Source organism: Ceratotherium simum, chromosome 19, assembly GCF_057802395.1.
Source record: "Ceratotherium simum simum isolate JZ-2026a chromosome 19, ASM5780239v1, whole genome shotgun sequence".
Taxonomy (NCBI): Eukaryota; Metazoa; Chordata; class Mammalia; order Perissodactyla; family Rhinocerotidae; genus Ceratotherium; species Ceratotherium simum.
The window spans coordinates 48,268,499-48,284,678 of NC_141918.1; the positions used below are offsets into that span (position 1 = coordinate 48,268,499).

The window sequence follows — 16,180 nt, forward strand, 5'->3', positions numbered from 1 at the left end:
TATTGTGTGTGTGCACTTATAGAAGGAATTCTGTATAGTGATTTACGTTACTATCAGAGAAAAGTACCAGATTGAAGGTGGGACACAATGTAGTCATGATTTTAAATACTGTCTGATGGGGACTCTAGAGATTCTAAACTAAAATTCAATTAGTCATTCTACAAAAACCTGTTAAAAGAAAAAGCACTTATAATTACCGCAGAAGATAAATGTATCAAGATGTCAATCATGATCCCTACTCTCAGATTGAGGACAGAAAAGATAGTAAAATGGTCAAATGAGTTTGTTTCATGAGGTCATAAGTTAGAAGAGAATATGTGACAAACAAGGTCATGGGCACAGATGTATTTGAGATCAAAGCACAATTTCTAGTTCCACGAGACCTCTCTCAGTCTCTAGGGGTTTGTTTTTTTATATACCAGACTTTGAGAAGAAGATTGGGATTAATTTGACAAGCAAAAGACAAAGAGAGAGAGAGAGAGGGAGGGAGAAATCCTAAAAGGGAGCTCCTTCTTGGTAGTATTAACAACATTTAAAATTACATCCAAAATAAATAGGTGAAATCATTTATAAAGGCAAAGGCCAAATATTAAGAATTATGTGAAGGTCTTCTAATTACATTAAAATCCGAACTGAATATGATACTTGGGTAATGGGGGATTTTTTATTCAATTAATTTCTTAGCAAGAGAAAGAAAAACCTTTTTTGTTTAACCCTTGACCAAAATATTTTAAACCACATTACATAAGCTGACATTTTTGTCTAAGTAAAATGAAATAGAGTCTTGGGAAATCAAAGATGAAAAATATGGCTTACGTTCATGATGACATTACAGTTTAGTGGAGAGAAGGACATAGAAAAAATGATACTATAATAGCTGCAACTGAAAAATGTACAAAGTACAGTGGGGACCACATTTGGATGTGAGGGTGGAAGAAATATTGGGTAAGGTTCCAAGCCAGTCAGGAAAATCTTGAGCAGCATAGTAAGAATGGTAAGAGTTTGGTGAGTGGATAAGTGGACACAGAACTGTCTAAACAGAGGGAAGAGAACAGAGATGTCAAAGAGCATAGTATCTTTGCGTGGGGGGGAGAGGGTCCAGGTTGGAAGAAAAAGAAGAGTTTGAACCCATCTGAGGTCTCCTATTATATATCTTTTATTCTCACCTATAACATTTTTTTTTAATTATTAGTTTAGTTTCCCCATAGATCCCTGTAAGCAAGCACTGGTTTCATTTTACTTCATTTTTTGCCAACTTTTATTAACATATAAGATACGTAGAGAAAAGTACACAACTCACAATTGTACAGCTCAATGATTGTTCAGTTTGAGCATACCCATGAAAACACCACTCAGATCAAGAGAGAGAGTATTACCAGCATCCAGAAGCTCCCTCATGCTACGTTCCAAGCACTAACCAGCCCCAACCCCTGCTAGCCCCTCCTGCAGGGAAATAATATCCTGAATTCTAACACCATCAACTGGTTTTGCCTGTTTTTGAATTTTATATAAATAAAATACAGCACATGCCCTTCTGTGTCTAGTTTCTTTCCTTCAAGATTATGTTTATGAAATTCATCCATATCGTATACAGCAACAGTTCCTTCACTTACATTGCAGGGTAATATTCCATTATATGAATATATCACTGTTTATCCATTGCACTGGTGACAGACAGTTGGATTGCTTTCAGTTTGAGACTATTATGGATACTGATGCTGTAAACATTCTTGCACATGTTGTTTGGAGAACATATGTACTCAGTTTTGCTGGGCTAATGCCCAAGCAAGGATTTGTTGGGTCATTAGGTTATACAAAGTAGTTGTATGGATTTATACCCAACCAGGATGATATGAGAGTTTCACTTGCTCCATAGTCTCATCATCACTTGAAATTTTGATTTTCTTTCTGCTGAGCATGCAGTAGTTTCTCATTGTGGTTTTAATTTGCATCTCCTTGATAACTGAGTTGAGTGGGCGCTCATATTTTCATACGATTTTTGCCTATTAGAATATAGTTCTCATTCTTTTGCATGCTTTTTTAAACATGCTTGGCAGGCCTTTCAGGCACCATCACTGTCACCTGACAAAGGTGGTGTGGGGCTAGGAACTGCTGAAGAACATTTTAAGCCATCATTGATAGCATATGTCTTCAAATGAGGGGAATTCATTTCTTCCTTTCACTATACCTCTCTTCCTCCCACCTTCATTCTTCTTCAATTCTAATCCATTTATTCACCCTGTCTTTCTTGTTCCCTTCTTTGTTTCCAGTCCAAAAAGATCAATGAGCAGAAGCCAATTAACAATGTCCAAGTACTGTATAGAGAGTTCATTAGCTCAATAACAAGTTTGCATCAGAGACCCAGCCTTCTTAGAGTTGCCAAATGTTTAATTTTTTTTAATAAATGAAAAAGTAAGCATGCCTGACTATTTATTTGAAAATAAATGAATCATTTATAAAATTTTAATAAGATACATCTAAATGTTTCCTTTTTTCCAATTTATGACAGATAATGTTCAGCCAGCATTTTAAAGGAATATCAGAAGGAAGATGGGGAAAAATAGAAGACATTGTAGAAAGAAAACAGTAAAAGAAGACTATACACATGGCTGCTTCTTTCACCTTCTCTGAGATAAATACAAGTTACATTCGGCAAAAATAAGGTGGTCATGACCTTTTTCCCTCCTCTGCATGATTAATTACTTAATGTCCTATTAATTGGAAGATGTTGCTGAATTTCAAACACTTTCATTTTCTGTGCATATCATCCTGTACTGTAACCAGCGATTAAGCTGTTCATTAAAGGTGAGCCAGCAAGGTCATCTGAGCAGTATCTCTTCAGCTATTCATTACTCATCTTCAATGGTAATTAACAATGGTAACATTTCCATAAATCAACATCTTTCTGATTATTCTCTGATGATAAACAGTCAAAATGTGTGCATCCCAGCCTACCCCTTTTAATTTTATATAAAAAAAATCAGTCTAAATATACCACAGAGAAAACTCAGACGAAGTATTACAGGAATTTCTTTAATCAAAATGTACCAGGAAAATAAGGGTATATACCTTTGAAAGAAAAATACAAACCAATGTACAAAACTAGATGAGTCTGCTGACAACATAGTGGTGAAACATAAGAAGCAAGGGGTGCCAGCTGCCTAGTACCAATTTATTCCTCCAGAAAGAAAATCAGAGCTCAGTCCAGCTTCAGAAATAACCATTTGCCTACTAAGCCATGGAAGGTGACGATTTAGAATAGAAAGCAGTCTTAATTCACCCTGCTCTCAAAGAACACACCACAGGGTGAACCAATAAAAAACTTTCCAAAGGATATATTTACCATTTTCATTTACAAACCATAATCTGAAAATGTAACTTTTAGGTTTTATTTTGTTTACTTTGTGTACTTGAGGTCTGCTGTTGTTTATTGTTGATTTTTTTTCCTTTAGTTTTTCTATATCATATTAGTTAGTAAGTTCAGAGACACTATCAATAAAATCACCTCTCTTCCATGACCAGAATTGACATTTTTATCTCTAATGGCTATGTCTAAAATTGTCATATCTAAAATTTACACTCAGTTTAGGAAAGTCTTTCTGAATTTGTAGAAAAATTAATCATAAAGTATTTTAAAATAATCATAATAAAACCATTGAAAATATATTTTAAAACTTAACTTAGTAATAGGCAATCAGCCCATAGTATATATGATTATATACTATAATTAGATAGTGATTATATATTATTACATAGTATATTAATATTTTACATTGTTAAATATTACTATATGGTATATTATTATATATACATGATTATACATAATATATAATTATATACTATATTTATTTCTAAATATTAGAATGAAAATAGTTCGTTCTCTTTACTATTGTATTTTAATATTCCTGTTCACATTTTCAATTTTTATAATTTAATAAGTTATTGCTAAACATATACACACAGAGCTTGGAATTAGTCCCAAATTAACATAAGAAGTGAAGTGAAGGCACATATATTAGTCCAATAGGATATAAAACGGTATATATATGTTGCTATCCTATGTTATCCTATGATAGTTAATGTGTTCTTCAGAAGAGAAAACACAACTCAAACCGGCTTAAACAATAAGAAAATGTATTATTTCACAAAACCAAAAATCAAAGGCTATAACAAAGTTTACGTAAAGAATGAACAGGGCTCAGCCCTATTTTTCTACAATTCACTCAGAAAAGACCTTCTCCATTTGACAATTTTGTCTTCAGGCTGTCTCTCCTCAGAGCCACTGGCATGCTCATGACCAGAGGGACAAGGAGATAAGCTCTCCCCCCACCAGGAAATAGAAGTCCTTCCCCTCAGTCTGATTGGATTAAACCTGTGTAATTTAATTGAATAGGAACTAAGGGAGCTAATTTCACATTTTAGATTACTTTTAAAGGATTTTTTGTTTGTTCTGCTTTTATGTTTTTTTATTTCTTGGTTTTGTTTCCATTTTGCTTTTTTATTAAGTAGAAAAAAAAAAAAACCACTAATACTCATATTTTTCCAAATTCAAAGATAACAAAAGATATAATGTGCATTCTTGAAGAATATAGGATTATAGAAAGTTATTGAGGGAAAGGCAAAGAGTGCAGTGTCTCCTCAATGTGGTCAAGTGGCTTGACCACAGTAGTGTATTATAACAATTAACTATTGTGTTATACCTAAAATAAGAAAGTGTTACATATTCCAAAATGATTCCCCCAAGACGGGGTAAACAGAATGCTTCTCACCTGGAGGCATCTCCGGAGGCAGATAATGAGGTTCTTGAGCACTAACGTGGACCCATTCGAAGTCATCATATAGATCCTGGTGGTAATCACAGGCCCCTGGGCCATCATCAAAAGTACAGCCACCTAAATGGGGAAGAGAAGAACTACTGTTACATTCCAAACATATTTGCTAAAAATATAGAATGTGCTGGAGATGGAAGAGTTACACTGAAACACATAATGTGGTACTCATAATTTTAATAATAAATGGTGCTCCTGTACATCACTATTCTCGTTAAATTTTCACATAAAATAAAATTTCTATCAGTAGCTTCTGTTTGAATAAAAAACCAGTGTAAGCCTCAGAAGGCTGAGGTACAGATTTTGAAATATTAAAAATAACAGAAGATACATGTATAGTGAAGTTTTCTTGAAATATACAAAGCAACTAAAATCTAAATAGTTATTAATAATGTTTAAAGATTTTTAAAATCTTAAAATTTTAACATTTTAATAGATTTAAAATCTAAATAGAGAAGGGGAGGAAGGAAAAGAGTGAAAACTGTCTTTCTTCGTAATACAAGTTCAAAAAGGTGAAGTTAATATTTATCTTACCAAATTACTTGCTTTAAAAGAACACTCTGAAATCTACTCATAATGGCAAAAGAAACATATAAAGCTTCGTAGAGTCTAACGTGTTGGAGGTTAGTGATACACTCTTCCATACTCTAGATTACTTTCATATACAATTATGATTTTAAAGAATGGAAAAAACTGAAGTATAAAATCAATCAGATTAGCCTATAATCACTCTTACCACTTCCATTTTATTTAATAACCTCTTTTTTAAAAATGAAGGTAGCCTTTCCTCTTTACATCAGTCATTTTTCCTGGCTTTATTTGCAGGGATAATTTTATGGTAGAAGTAGAATGATTATTTTGCTTCTCAGCCTCCATATACAGGCACGCACAACGCAACACATTTAGTTTATTCAAATCATGAAAATAAGAACTAGCCTATATGTCTAATCTTGAAGGAAAATGGATTAGAACTAATGAAAATCCAGCAGTGGGTTTAATGAGAAAAACCAATAACTTGTCTCCTTTCAAGTAGCTTATTTGTTTAGTTTCCATGGGGATCTTCCTCAAGAAACTTAGTGAGTTCTCTGAGAGTGGTAAACTTCAGGCCTATAAATTCTTCTCTGTAAACAAGGAATTTATTTTCCTCATCAAAAGTTTGTCAATTTGAATATGAATAACAGTCATACTCCTCACCAATGACAGAGACAAGCCAGCATCTCAGGCAAAGAAGGTAAGATCAGAGAAGTCCACTGTAGCCACAATAACATTTTCAAAAGCAGAATATGCATGTGAGTATCCTTGAACCACTCTTAGGATCACATCAATCTTGTAAAATAACCAAACTCCAGCTTGAAAGATTAATATTGTCTTTTAAATTTGCCTAAAATAGCTTTTTGATAAATGCTCATGAAAAATGATGTACTTTCTAATTAAAAATTAATCAATGAAAAGAAGTTGCTAGGAAATGCATCTTCACATGGCAAAGGGAAAGTTTTTCTCAAAATACAATTTGCTCTCACGACCCTAAAATGACTTATTGCTTTGCAACACATGCCTTCATGCTCCCCATTGCCCTTGATAATAGTGTGAGTGCCCTCTGTATATAAATTTAAACTACCAGTAAAACCTACACTGGCTCATTTGAAAGACAAATGGCCTTAATTGCGGTCCTTCATAGCCATTGTTAATTTCGACTCCAGGACTCTCATTAGCAATAAAGACCAGGGGTAGCTGTACAACGTAAGTGGGTCAAGCCGCTATTTGTTGCACATCACTGCCACATCAGTCAAGAGTCTTGGAAAAAGTCACTGGTCTACTTGAGTGACAAGAAAATTTTAAAAGATGATTTTATAGTTTACTATAAGTTCTAACCTAAGAGGTACCATAAATCTATTTACCACATATAAAGCATATCAATAAAACTTTTCTAAACAACTTTTAAATATATTTTTATAAAGAACTTTATATTTCAAGGTTAAGGACTAATACAGTGTACTGGACAAAATGACAGGAAATAGAAAAGATACTATTCCTGGCCTGATGAATGGCATGGACAGACATGGAGAGGGGAAGAGGGGAAAAAATACACATGTATACAAAATACAATGTGTTATAAGGGATAATAACAGTATGACCAAAGTCACAAAGAATACAAAGGACAAATGAACTGGTTACCTACACCTGGGTTTGTTAGGAAGGCTTCATGGAGTTAGGCCTATGAAGATGAATAAGGATGTGCCAGGCCAGAATGAAAATAAGATTGCAATTTCCTAATGAAACATGATGTGTTGGGGAGTCTCAAATACTCTCAAAAATTTCTGTGTAATGAGCATGAAAATTATGTAGGGGAAAAGGCAGAAATAAAAGTAAATATGAAAGATTTTAGGTATCATAAAATGTTTAGATTTTATTCTACAGTTGTATGGAAGTCATTATAGGATTTTACCCAGGAGTATGACACAATTCAAACCACATTAAAAATAAAAAGTAAGATAATAATAACAACTCTAGCAGCCACATAGAGTTTAAAGAGAAATGGGGGAAAATGGAGGTGATAATTTGGTTCAACCCTACACAGATAGCACTTATTCCATTATCTTGAGCTAATTCCATTATACACAATCCCTGTTTACCATTTAAGGCTCACTAGAAAGCCCTAAAAACAAAGTCTTCTATACACATGTTCCTGAGTTCAAGACATCTTTATATACAGTATTGTAATCTATGTAAAAGAGAAATATTTTAGCAAGGCTATAATTCATAAATAAAAACATAACTCACGAATTTAAAGTTTCACTGAGCTAGATGGCAGAACAAAAGGAAGCAATACTGAAATGATGTTCAAGAAATTTAGTTAGGCAGAGGGGATAAAAAATGAGCAAGAAAACATCTTAAACCTTCAATTGTTGTATTTGCTACTGGTGAGAAGACTACTTTGAGTAGCTGCAAATCATGTCAGAGAATGGTGACCACAAGTTCCTTGACCTTTGGAAGAAAATTACTTCTGAAGAGCCATGTCACAGACTGCTAATTCCTCTCTGCCAATCAATCAGCTGAGGGACAGATCTATCATTGCAATGGTCTGCCTTTCACTGTGGCAAGCCACTTACGGAGCTTTGCAAGCTGTTCATCTGAAAACAAAAATCAAGCTGTTTTGGTCTTGCCAAATTTCTTTCCTTTCCTAAGCTGCTCTCTGAAAGGACTGGCACTAAGAAAAATACTAGGTACCAAAAAAAAAGTATCTGTAACCCCAAAACTATATTGCCTAAACATCTAGCTCTTGGAGAGATTCTTGAGTGCTTATTTAAACAGAGGGTGGCAGCTATAGGAGAGAGCATGGATAGAGACCCTTTCCGGAATCATGAAAGAATGAATACTAAAATCAAATCCTTTCTGCAGTCAAACTTTTCAATAAAACCGAAGGTCAGGTTAATTTAGAACGAAGTTGAACTGGAGAAAAATAAAAAGTCAGCAGGGCCCTGGACAGCTTTGAACATTTTGTGAAGGACATTCTTTCAAAAGATATTGTGCTAGGATCTTCCACAGTCTTCCCTCCAGGGCACTAAGGCAGTCTTAATTTTAGGACTGAGAACAACAGCAAGAAACATATAGAATTATATTTCACGGTTCTTTACTGTTTGTAAAGAACAAGCTTCATTTAGCTAAAGATATAGACCATTTTTGTTTTTATTTTCTTAAATCATTTGAAATATCCAGGGTTTTAAGAAGAGGAAAGTCCTGAACAAAATATGTTGGCAAATACAATATCCTTAGAACAGTTGTTTTATGACTCTCAAAAATGGACAAATTAATATTTTCTGGGGCCAGCCCAGTGGCATAGTGGTTAAGTTTGCACGCTCCGCTTCAGAGGCCTGGAGTTCGCAGGTTTGGATCCCGAGTGCAGACATACGCACCCACTTATCAAGCCATGCTGTGGCGGCATCCCATATAAAGTAGAGGAAGATGGGCATGGATGTTAGGCCAGGGCCAATCTTCCTCAGCAAAAAAGAGGAGAATTGGCAACAGATGTTAGCTAAAGTCTACTCTTCCTCACAAAAAAAAATGTATATATATTTTCCAATTGTGAATTAAGCTGTGATACACAAATTTGCTCATGTAAATGATCATCAACTTTGGAATGATCTTTCTTCCATTAAGGACACAAAGAAAGATGAATATATGTCACATTAAGACACATGCACTACTGAATTAAACTAACTCTGAATAGGTCATCTTTATCTATGCTAATCAGAAACCACAATACAAGTTTACTGGTATAATCCCCAAAACTCGTTACAAAAAAACCATAAATATTTCACAAAAAATTCAAAAGAACAAGAAAGGAACTTATTACTGAATATCTTAAATGTAATTCCATTTATATTCTGAGTCAATACAGTCTACTCCCAGAAAAAGAGATTATTGGAAAAAGTGTAAAAATTGATACCTTTAAATAAAGTTCATATTTCCTCTGAAATGTACTGGGATTAATAGATTTTTTTTTCCTTTCAACTCTTCACTTCTGGGAGTACCAAAGGTACAAAATAAGAATTGACATGTCATGATCAAGGTTGAGGTAGTTGACTTCTGCTCTAAGGATAAGGAACACTTTTTCTCAATTACAGTACTGAAATTCAAAGAGGAAAAAGAACAACTAGAAGATGCAAAGAACGAATGCCTTTGAGGGCATAAGTACGAGTCACTGATCATAATACATTGCTCTGGTTCAACACCAAAGAGGATCTACTGAAGAAAAACAGAAAGATTTATGAATAAGACTTCCTAAAAAGATAATCATTTCTGAGCCAGAAAATAATCCTTTGCCCCTTGAGTGGGTTAATTAGTATGCAAAAATATTATTTGAGCCTGGATCCTTCATAAAGAAAAAGGAACTTGAAAGACATCTGTGGAGATCCAAACCCATCATTTATTGATAAATACAAATGACTCTTAATGATGAGAGAAGAGCTCATTTCAAACATACCCATATATTATCTAATTGTTCATCCCTAGAGTTCCATTGCTAGCCAAGAATATATGGTTAATATATATAATACAAGATTTTAGCTCAAAAGATTTCTTTTCAAATTGTCTATGATTCGAAGCAAATGCTATATTCCAACTGACTGAATAATCTTCCTTTAATGAGACTGAATTAACCAGAATGGAGTAGTAAGTCCAACTGCACTCCCCTCCATCTTTGCAGAGATGCAATATTAAAATCTCCTAAACTTCAATTAATAAGACTTAAGGAATTTTCAGGAACTGAGACACACTACCCACTTAGGTGGTAGAAGAAAGAGAGACAGTGCCTCTAGACATAGCATGGATTGATGGCTAAGTACATTCAGAGCTCTGCTATTTTACTTATTTGAGTTTCAATTTCCTCCCCTGTAAAATCAAGATAATAATAGCTACAGTACAGTGGTATGAGGATTAGTGATAATGCATGTAAAGCCCTTAACACTCAACAAGTTTTTTTTAAAAAGCACCCTTATTTTTTTTTCATGTCCCGTTCTTTACAGCTTATTCTGTATATGTGCTATACAGATGCAACTCGATGCATATATTCAACAGCTAAAGTCTAACTGAGAAAAAACACTTACGGCTTCCATATAATTTACCGAGAAAGACTAAAGAGAGTTCCCATAAAGGGAATATTAGCAGATCACCATAACCAGTTCTCCCTGAACACTCATCAGACATGCTTTCAATTAGGAAATACTTTCCTTTAGATCAGGGGTCAGCAAACTTCACGTATAAAAAGCCAATTAATAAATATTTTAGGCTCTGCAGGCTATAATATCTCTGTCACAACTACAAAACTGTGTCATTGTAGCAAGAGAGCAGCCACAAACAGTACCTAACAAATGGGTATGGCTGTATTCAAATAAAACTTTTATTTACAAAAACAGGTGGCAGGTTGGATTTGGCCCCAAGGCCACAGTTCACCAACCCCTGGTTTAGATCACTCTGATCTAAAGTCTACTTGAAAATTATAGATAGTACACAGGCAGGTTAAAAGATACCACCAAGGGGGTCTGTGATTTCTGCATCACCTCCCTATGACAATTTTCTTTCCCATATATCAAGACGCGCAGCAGTCAGCCACACACAGGAAACGGAACTGGAAAGGGAGCCTGAAGGGCAATTTGAAACCAAATTAGATTAGTCTAGGCAGAGGTATGAGTCAGGAAGTGAGAATACGAGAGCAATAAAGACGCTTTCAAGGCCCCCTAGTCCAAAGGCTTCAAACTTTTAAGACCACAAAGCAAAATGTATTTTACATTGTGACCCAGCATATACACGCACACATGGATGCAAATATTTATACATGTAGTGTGTGGGAAAACACAAATACATTGACTCACTCAATCTCTTACTATCTGCCAGTGTGGGTCGCTAGTCCAGTGTTCTTTCTGGAAGTGAAATAAAATGAAGGGGATTTCTGTGAATCAGGGAAGGAGACATTAAAAGAAAACAGGCCAGCAATCCTCCGTCTCAAATACATGTGAGCATACGTCCACAGCGGGAGGGGACCCAGACGACAGGTGTGAGCAATCCAAGTCTCTATACCTAATTTTCAGGTCTCAGGCACAAGTTGAAGTCCAAAAGTAAGTCTCTGAACCCAGGCAGCCCTGACAGTATGTATGTGACTTCATTCAACCTCATTATGGAGCTAATGGTTGATTACATGCCAAACAGCCATAGAGATGATTTCACAGATGAAAAGAGGTTTATTAAAATATAAAAGGAACATACTAATGAAAAATACCTCACAGTAGAAAAAATAAAAATTGCCCAGGGTCACAGAGCAAGAAAGGCTCAGAGCCAGGATCTGAACCCAGGCACTACGGGTTCTTTGCTCTGGACAGCTACACTAAATGGCTCCTCAAAATTAGGTGAGATTAGACATTTTCAGAATCGTCCAGTACTGCTCCCTCAATGGCCATAACCTCAAGCTATGACTCAAAACAGAGAGCATTCCCCACCCCACCCATGTGATGGTATGGTGGTGCTGCCTCCTTTGAGGATAAAATATAGTGAACTTTGAACCACATCACACGTCAAAGTCTCTCGGGCTTTATGCCATAGATAGGAACGGGTCTTTATGGGACAGAGCTATAAAAGCCTAGCTGATTAACTAGTAACTTAGGCAAGGAATTTTATTTAAATAGGGTGACTCAAGGCTGAGAATTTGTATGATCATAACACTATCCTACCATCCTTGCTTGATAAGCTTCACTTTTCACCTCATCTCCCCCAAAACATGCATAAACAAGTGGCTCTTCTATCTTTAAAAATACTAAAATAAAAGCAATTTTGTTCTGGCCATTTTTGCAGAAGCCCTCACACCAATCCTAGGATAAGAAACCAGGTGTTTTTCCAAAGATCATTAATGTATTTACCCAAGTTTCTTTTCTATTTTTTTATCCTTTTATCTAGTCCAGTAAAATCTCATCTTCTTTGCTTAGCGTTAGATACACAATCTAGAGAAACCCATTGAACAAAGTAATAGAGAGTAAATGTACTGAAAAATAAAATTCCCAACTGAAGCCATATTTACATTTTGGTATAATTGGAAACCACCCAAGCTCACATTTAAACATTTCTTTGTTTTGTTTTGTTTCTCATGGAGGGATTCCCAGTGGGCTCTACTTCACCCATATCAGACCCATTCTGGCTTATTTCAGCAGTGCCTCCTGACTCAGCTCGAGCGTGATGAGTGATAGATCACTTTTCATTTACGAAGGAAGTTCTGTGAAATGCTGAAGCCATGTAAAACAGAATTCCATAACCCAGCCTCCTAGAAGGAGGGCAAGGATCTGCTGTGAGGCTTTGAATTGAAAGTTTTATATCAGATTGCCAAAGGAATCTTAAATGTACTGTACTACGTTTTAAGAAAGTCAAGAATTCAGTTTTGTAAGACTTTGAAATACACTTCAAGGAAATGCTAATCAACTAATATAGGTAAGTAATTAAAATGCATCTTGAAAGTAAAAAAAAATTTATCTTTCTATTTTTTCATTAATATGAAGCCCCTTTTCTATTGAAATGTTTTTTCTAGACTTAGTGTAATGTAGAAGGTATAATGACCAATGTTTGGGTTTTTCATAGTTCTTAAAACATATTCTTAAGAGTAAAGAATTATGGTTCTTTCTGCCATTTTCCTTATTTAGAAAAAGAAAGTTGGATATCATCATTTAAATCAGTATAGTAACTACAGATATTGGATGTATTAACCAGTTCTTCTCATTTTAAGCATCATTTCAAGAGTCAGTTTGGCCTTCTACCAGGTCCACAGCAAACAAGCCATTCACACAAACACAAGCAAATCGTTATGTTACTGTTAAGTGATGTCAAAACCCTGTTGTGAGAGATCTCTGCCCCTTTTCTCATAAAAGAAGCATTCTGGGCTTTAACCAAAGTTTTACTATAGCCTTTAAATGCGTCAACTTCTGACCAAGTCAGTGCTGAAGCTGGAATCACAATAACTTTCTCTTCTCATATTGCCTTTCTCAGGAGAGTGCATACGGTTACCATGTAGTAGAGTCATCACATAAAATAAAGATTCCTCAAGCAGCAAAAAACACTACTACACACAGACATTTAAGTGACATGTAAGTCAATGGCCATTCTAACCTAATGGAGAGAGTCTTGATTAAGATAATGGTGAATAAGGTTTTCACAAGGCCACACCAGGACCCAGGTCTGCCTGTATCTTCGTTTTCTCATTTCTATACCAACAAAAAAACAATTTGTTTCACCTTCCCATCTCTGCTTCCACCTACTACATGTGAATACTGTGCCAATTAATTTGAAAAATCTCTCTACAATATCCTATGACATTAAAGCAAAATGCTAGACGCAATGAAGGCATCATTAAGTTAGGATTTTAGTTAGGAAAACATCTAGGTGACATCCTTATCATTGTTTTATATTTACATAAATGTTTTAAAGTAATATGACCAATAATTTGGAGGATTAGAAAATGGAAGATGAGCTTACAACAATATCCCATCATTTCTGAGCCTTTGTGGAAAAATAAAGCGGCTATATGACAATAAATTCAATTATGTGTCAGAAATTCAGGCCACCACTGACTCCACTCCCCAGTAGAACTCCTAAAATGTAAACTACCATAATTCAACTATTTTTACATAATAAAAATATTTTAAAGATGTTGACTCTCCCTACATTAGAATTTCATATGAGATTCAAAAACATAAAAAATGCTTTAGTGCAGAAAAGAGATCTGGGCCTGGAAGAATAATTTAAAGAGATAAGAAGTTAACTTTTTTTTGTTGCAAACTCCATGCAGATCAGGGGCTCATGGTTCTCAAGAATAGGAGGTATAAAAATATCTACAGACTTGAAATAACCTTGTCTCATCAAATTTAGATGATTAGCTGAAGCATTATATTCCATTTATTTAACAATCTTACTTTATTTTTCCCTCCAGTTCTTGCTCTAAAACATAAGGACCGACTTTAAATCTATCAAATTGTACAGTTTACTGATAAAAGGAAAACACATTTCTTCAGAAACATAAAGACCTGGAAATTTTTCATTTGAAATAGGGGGGTACGAGAAGCTGGCAAATCAGATTTGAATAATAGATTAAAGCAGTCACAGTGTGAAGGTGGCATTTGAAGTCTGGTATCCGCTGTGCAGAAGGACAGCTTTCCTGCCTCCCCTCTCACCTCTAGCCATAGCTTATATTTTGGAATTTTCAAATCCCTAAAAATAGATAAAATAAAAGACATTATTACAACCTGAAATGACAAGGCCATCTTAGCAAATAATTATTAAAAACAAATTCCCCCTAATTAATGTCCCAATAAACTTAAGAAAAGTCTGTGATCCTCACTATTCAAGCAAAGGTAAATTGCAACAAAAGTGAGCACTTTTGTCCGTATCATTTGCAAAACTTTAGAGGATTTATAACATCTAGTGTTGACAGTACACAGGGTAACAGAAGGAGGCACTTTCTTTTTGGGGGGCAATTTGGTTTTAATCACTTGCATTTTAATCCAGCAATTACACTTTCAGCAATCTACCCTACATAAATGTTCACAAATGTGCAGCCCTGAGTCCTAAAATACAAGCTAGGGCTACCAACGATCCAAAAAACAAAAATTATCTATGGGTCTTTTCAACGACACCCAAAGACAACAGAACTATCTTAAAGCTTGAAGGCAACTTACAGCAAAATTGCTCACAAATAAAATCACAAACTTTAGACTAATGAACATTTGTAAGGTATTATAATAGTTAATTCACATGAGGAACCTAAATGTTCAACGTTATCAATCGGAGAAAATGAAGACAAAGCAAATTTTAAGAGGCGATATAGAATCCAGCAATTATTTGGCAAGTGTTGAGACAATAAAAAGATCCAAAGACATTATAGAGGTAAAGAAATGTTGACTCGGGCCAGCCCAGTGGCTTAGCGATTAAGTTCGCGCGCTCCGCTGCTGGCGGCCAGGGTTCGGATCCCGGGCGCGCACCCATGCACTGCTTCTCCGGCCATGCTGAGGCCGCATCTCACATACAGCAACTAGAAGGATGTGCAGCTATGACATATTATCTACCGGGGCTTTGGGGGGAAAAAAATAAAATAAATAAAATCTTTAAAAAAAAAAAAAAAGAAATGTTGACTCAAGTGCACAAATGGAGAGAAGGAAGTGTTATAGGAGATCAGTGATAAAAGAGTACCCCTCCCTAGCCACCAATTCCTTCAACTGGCTATTTAAGCAGACTGAGAAAACAAAGAAAAGGAAACTACTTATGAGAAGTAACATTTTATGATAAAACACTCAAGATAAGATTGATTACAGCAATAGCATTGTAAGTCAGCCAAAAATAAAATTATCTAAAAGAATAGCTTTGAGTATAACTTCCTAGTATTCTCCTGACATCTAATAACATGACTTAGCTCTTTTTCACTCATCCTGTCAGTAACTTCAGGCCTCATCCATAAAGGTAAAACCAGAATGCAAGATAGATTAAGGCATAATAGAGAGCTAAACAGGTCAAAAGCATTCCTGATGCTACTTCATCTGCAAAGAATGGGTTTACAACTTGGCCAGAGAATGGATACATATACATATTTCCATATGAAATGCTCGGGCCATGATTGTGACTATCTAGGTTCTAATCATAACATTATTTAATTCCACATTTTTCTAATAATCTGATATTAATAAAATAGAGTCTATTCCTAGAAATAGCATTTTCAACTAGTGGAATACAATTCAATCAACTAGCGAAATCACGTTAAAACTTAGGAGAAATAGAAACATATCTCCCAACTTCAAGTACCCTCTTAACCCCTCCTCTTATCTCTC

The 16,180-nt window shown here is 35.1% G+C and overlaps 1 protein-coding gene across 3 annotated transcripts in view; it reads right to left on the reverse strand.

The window, feature by feature from the left end:
* PTPRK (protein tyrosine phosphatase receptor type K) overlaps positions 1-16,180 on the reverse strand; it is a 537,776-nt gene that overhangs the window by 408,723 nt on the left and 112,873 nt on the right. For all 3 annotated transcript variants that reach the window (XM_087444076.1, XM_014781214.2, XM_004422308.3), the window contains exon 2: positions 4,770-4,892. In XM_087444076.1, the coding sequence (XP_087300202.1) occupies positions 4,770-4,892 (123 nt within the window). The remainder of the gene's footprint in view (positions 1-4,769; positions 4,893-16,180) is intronic.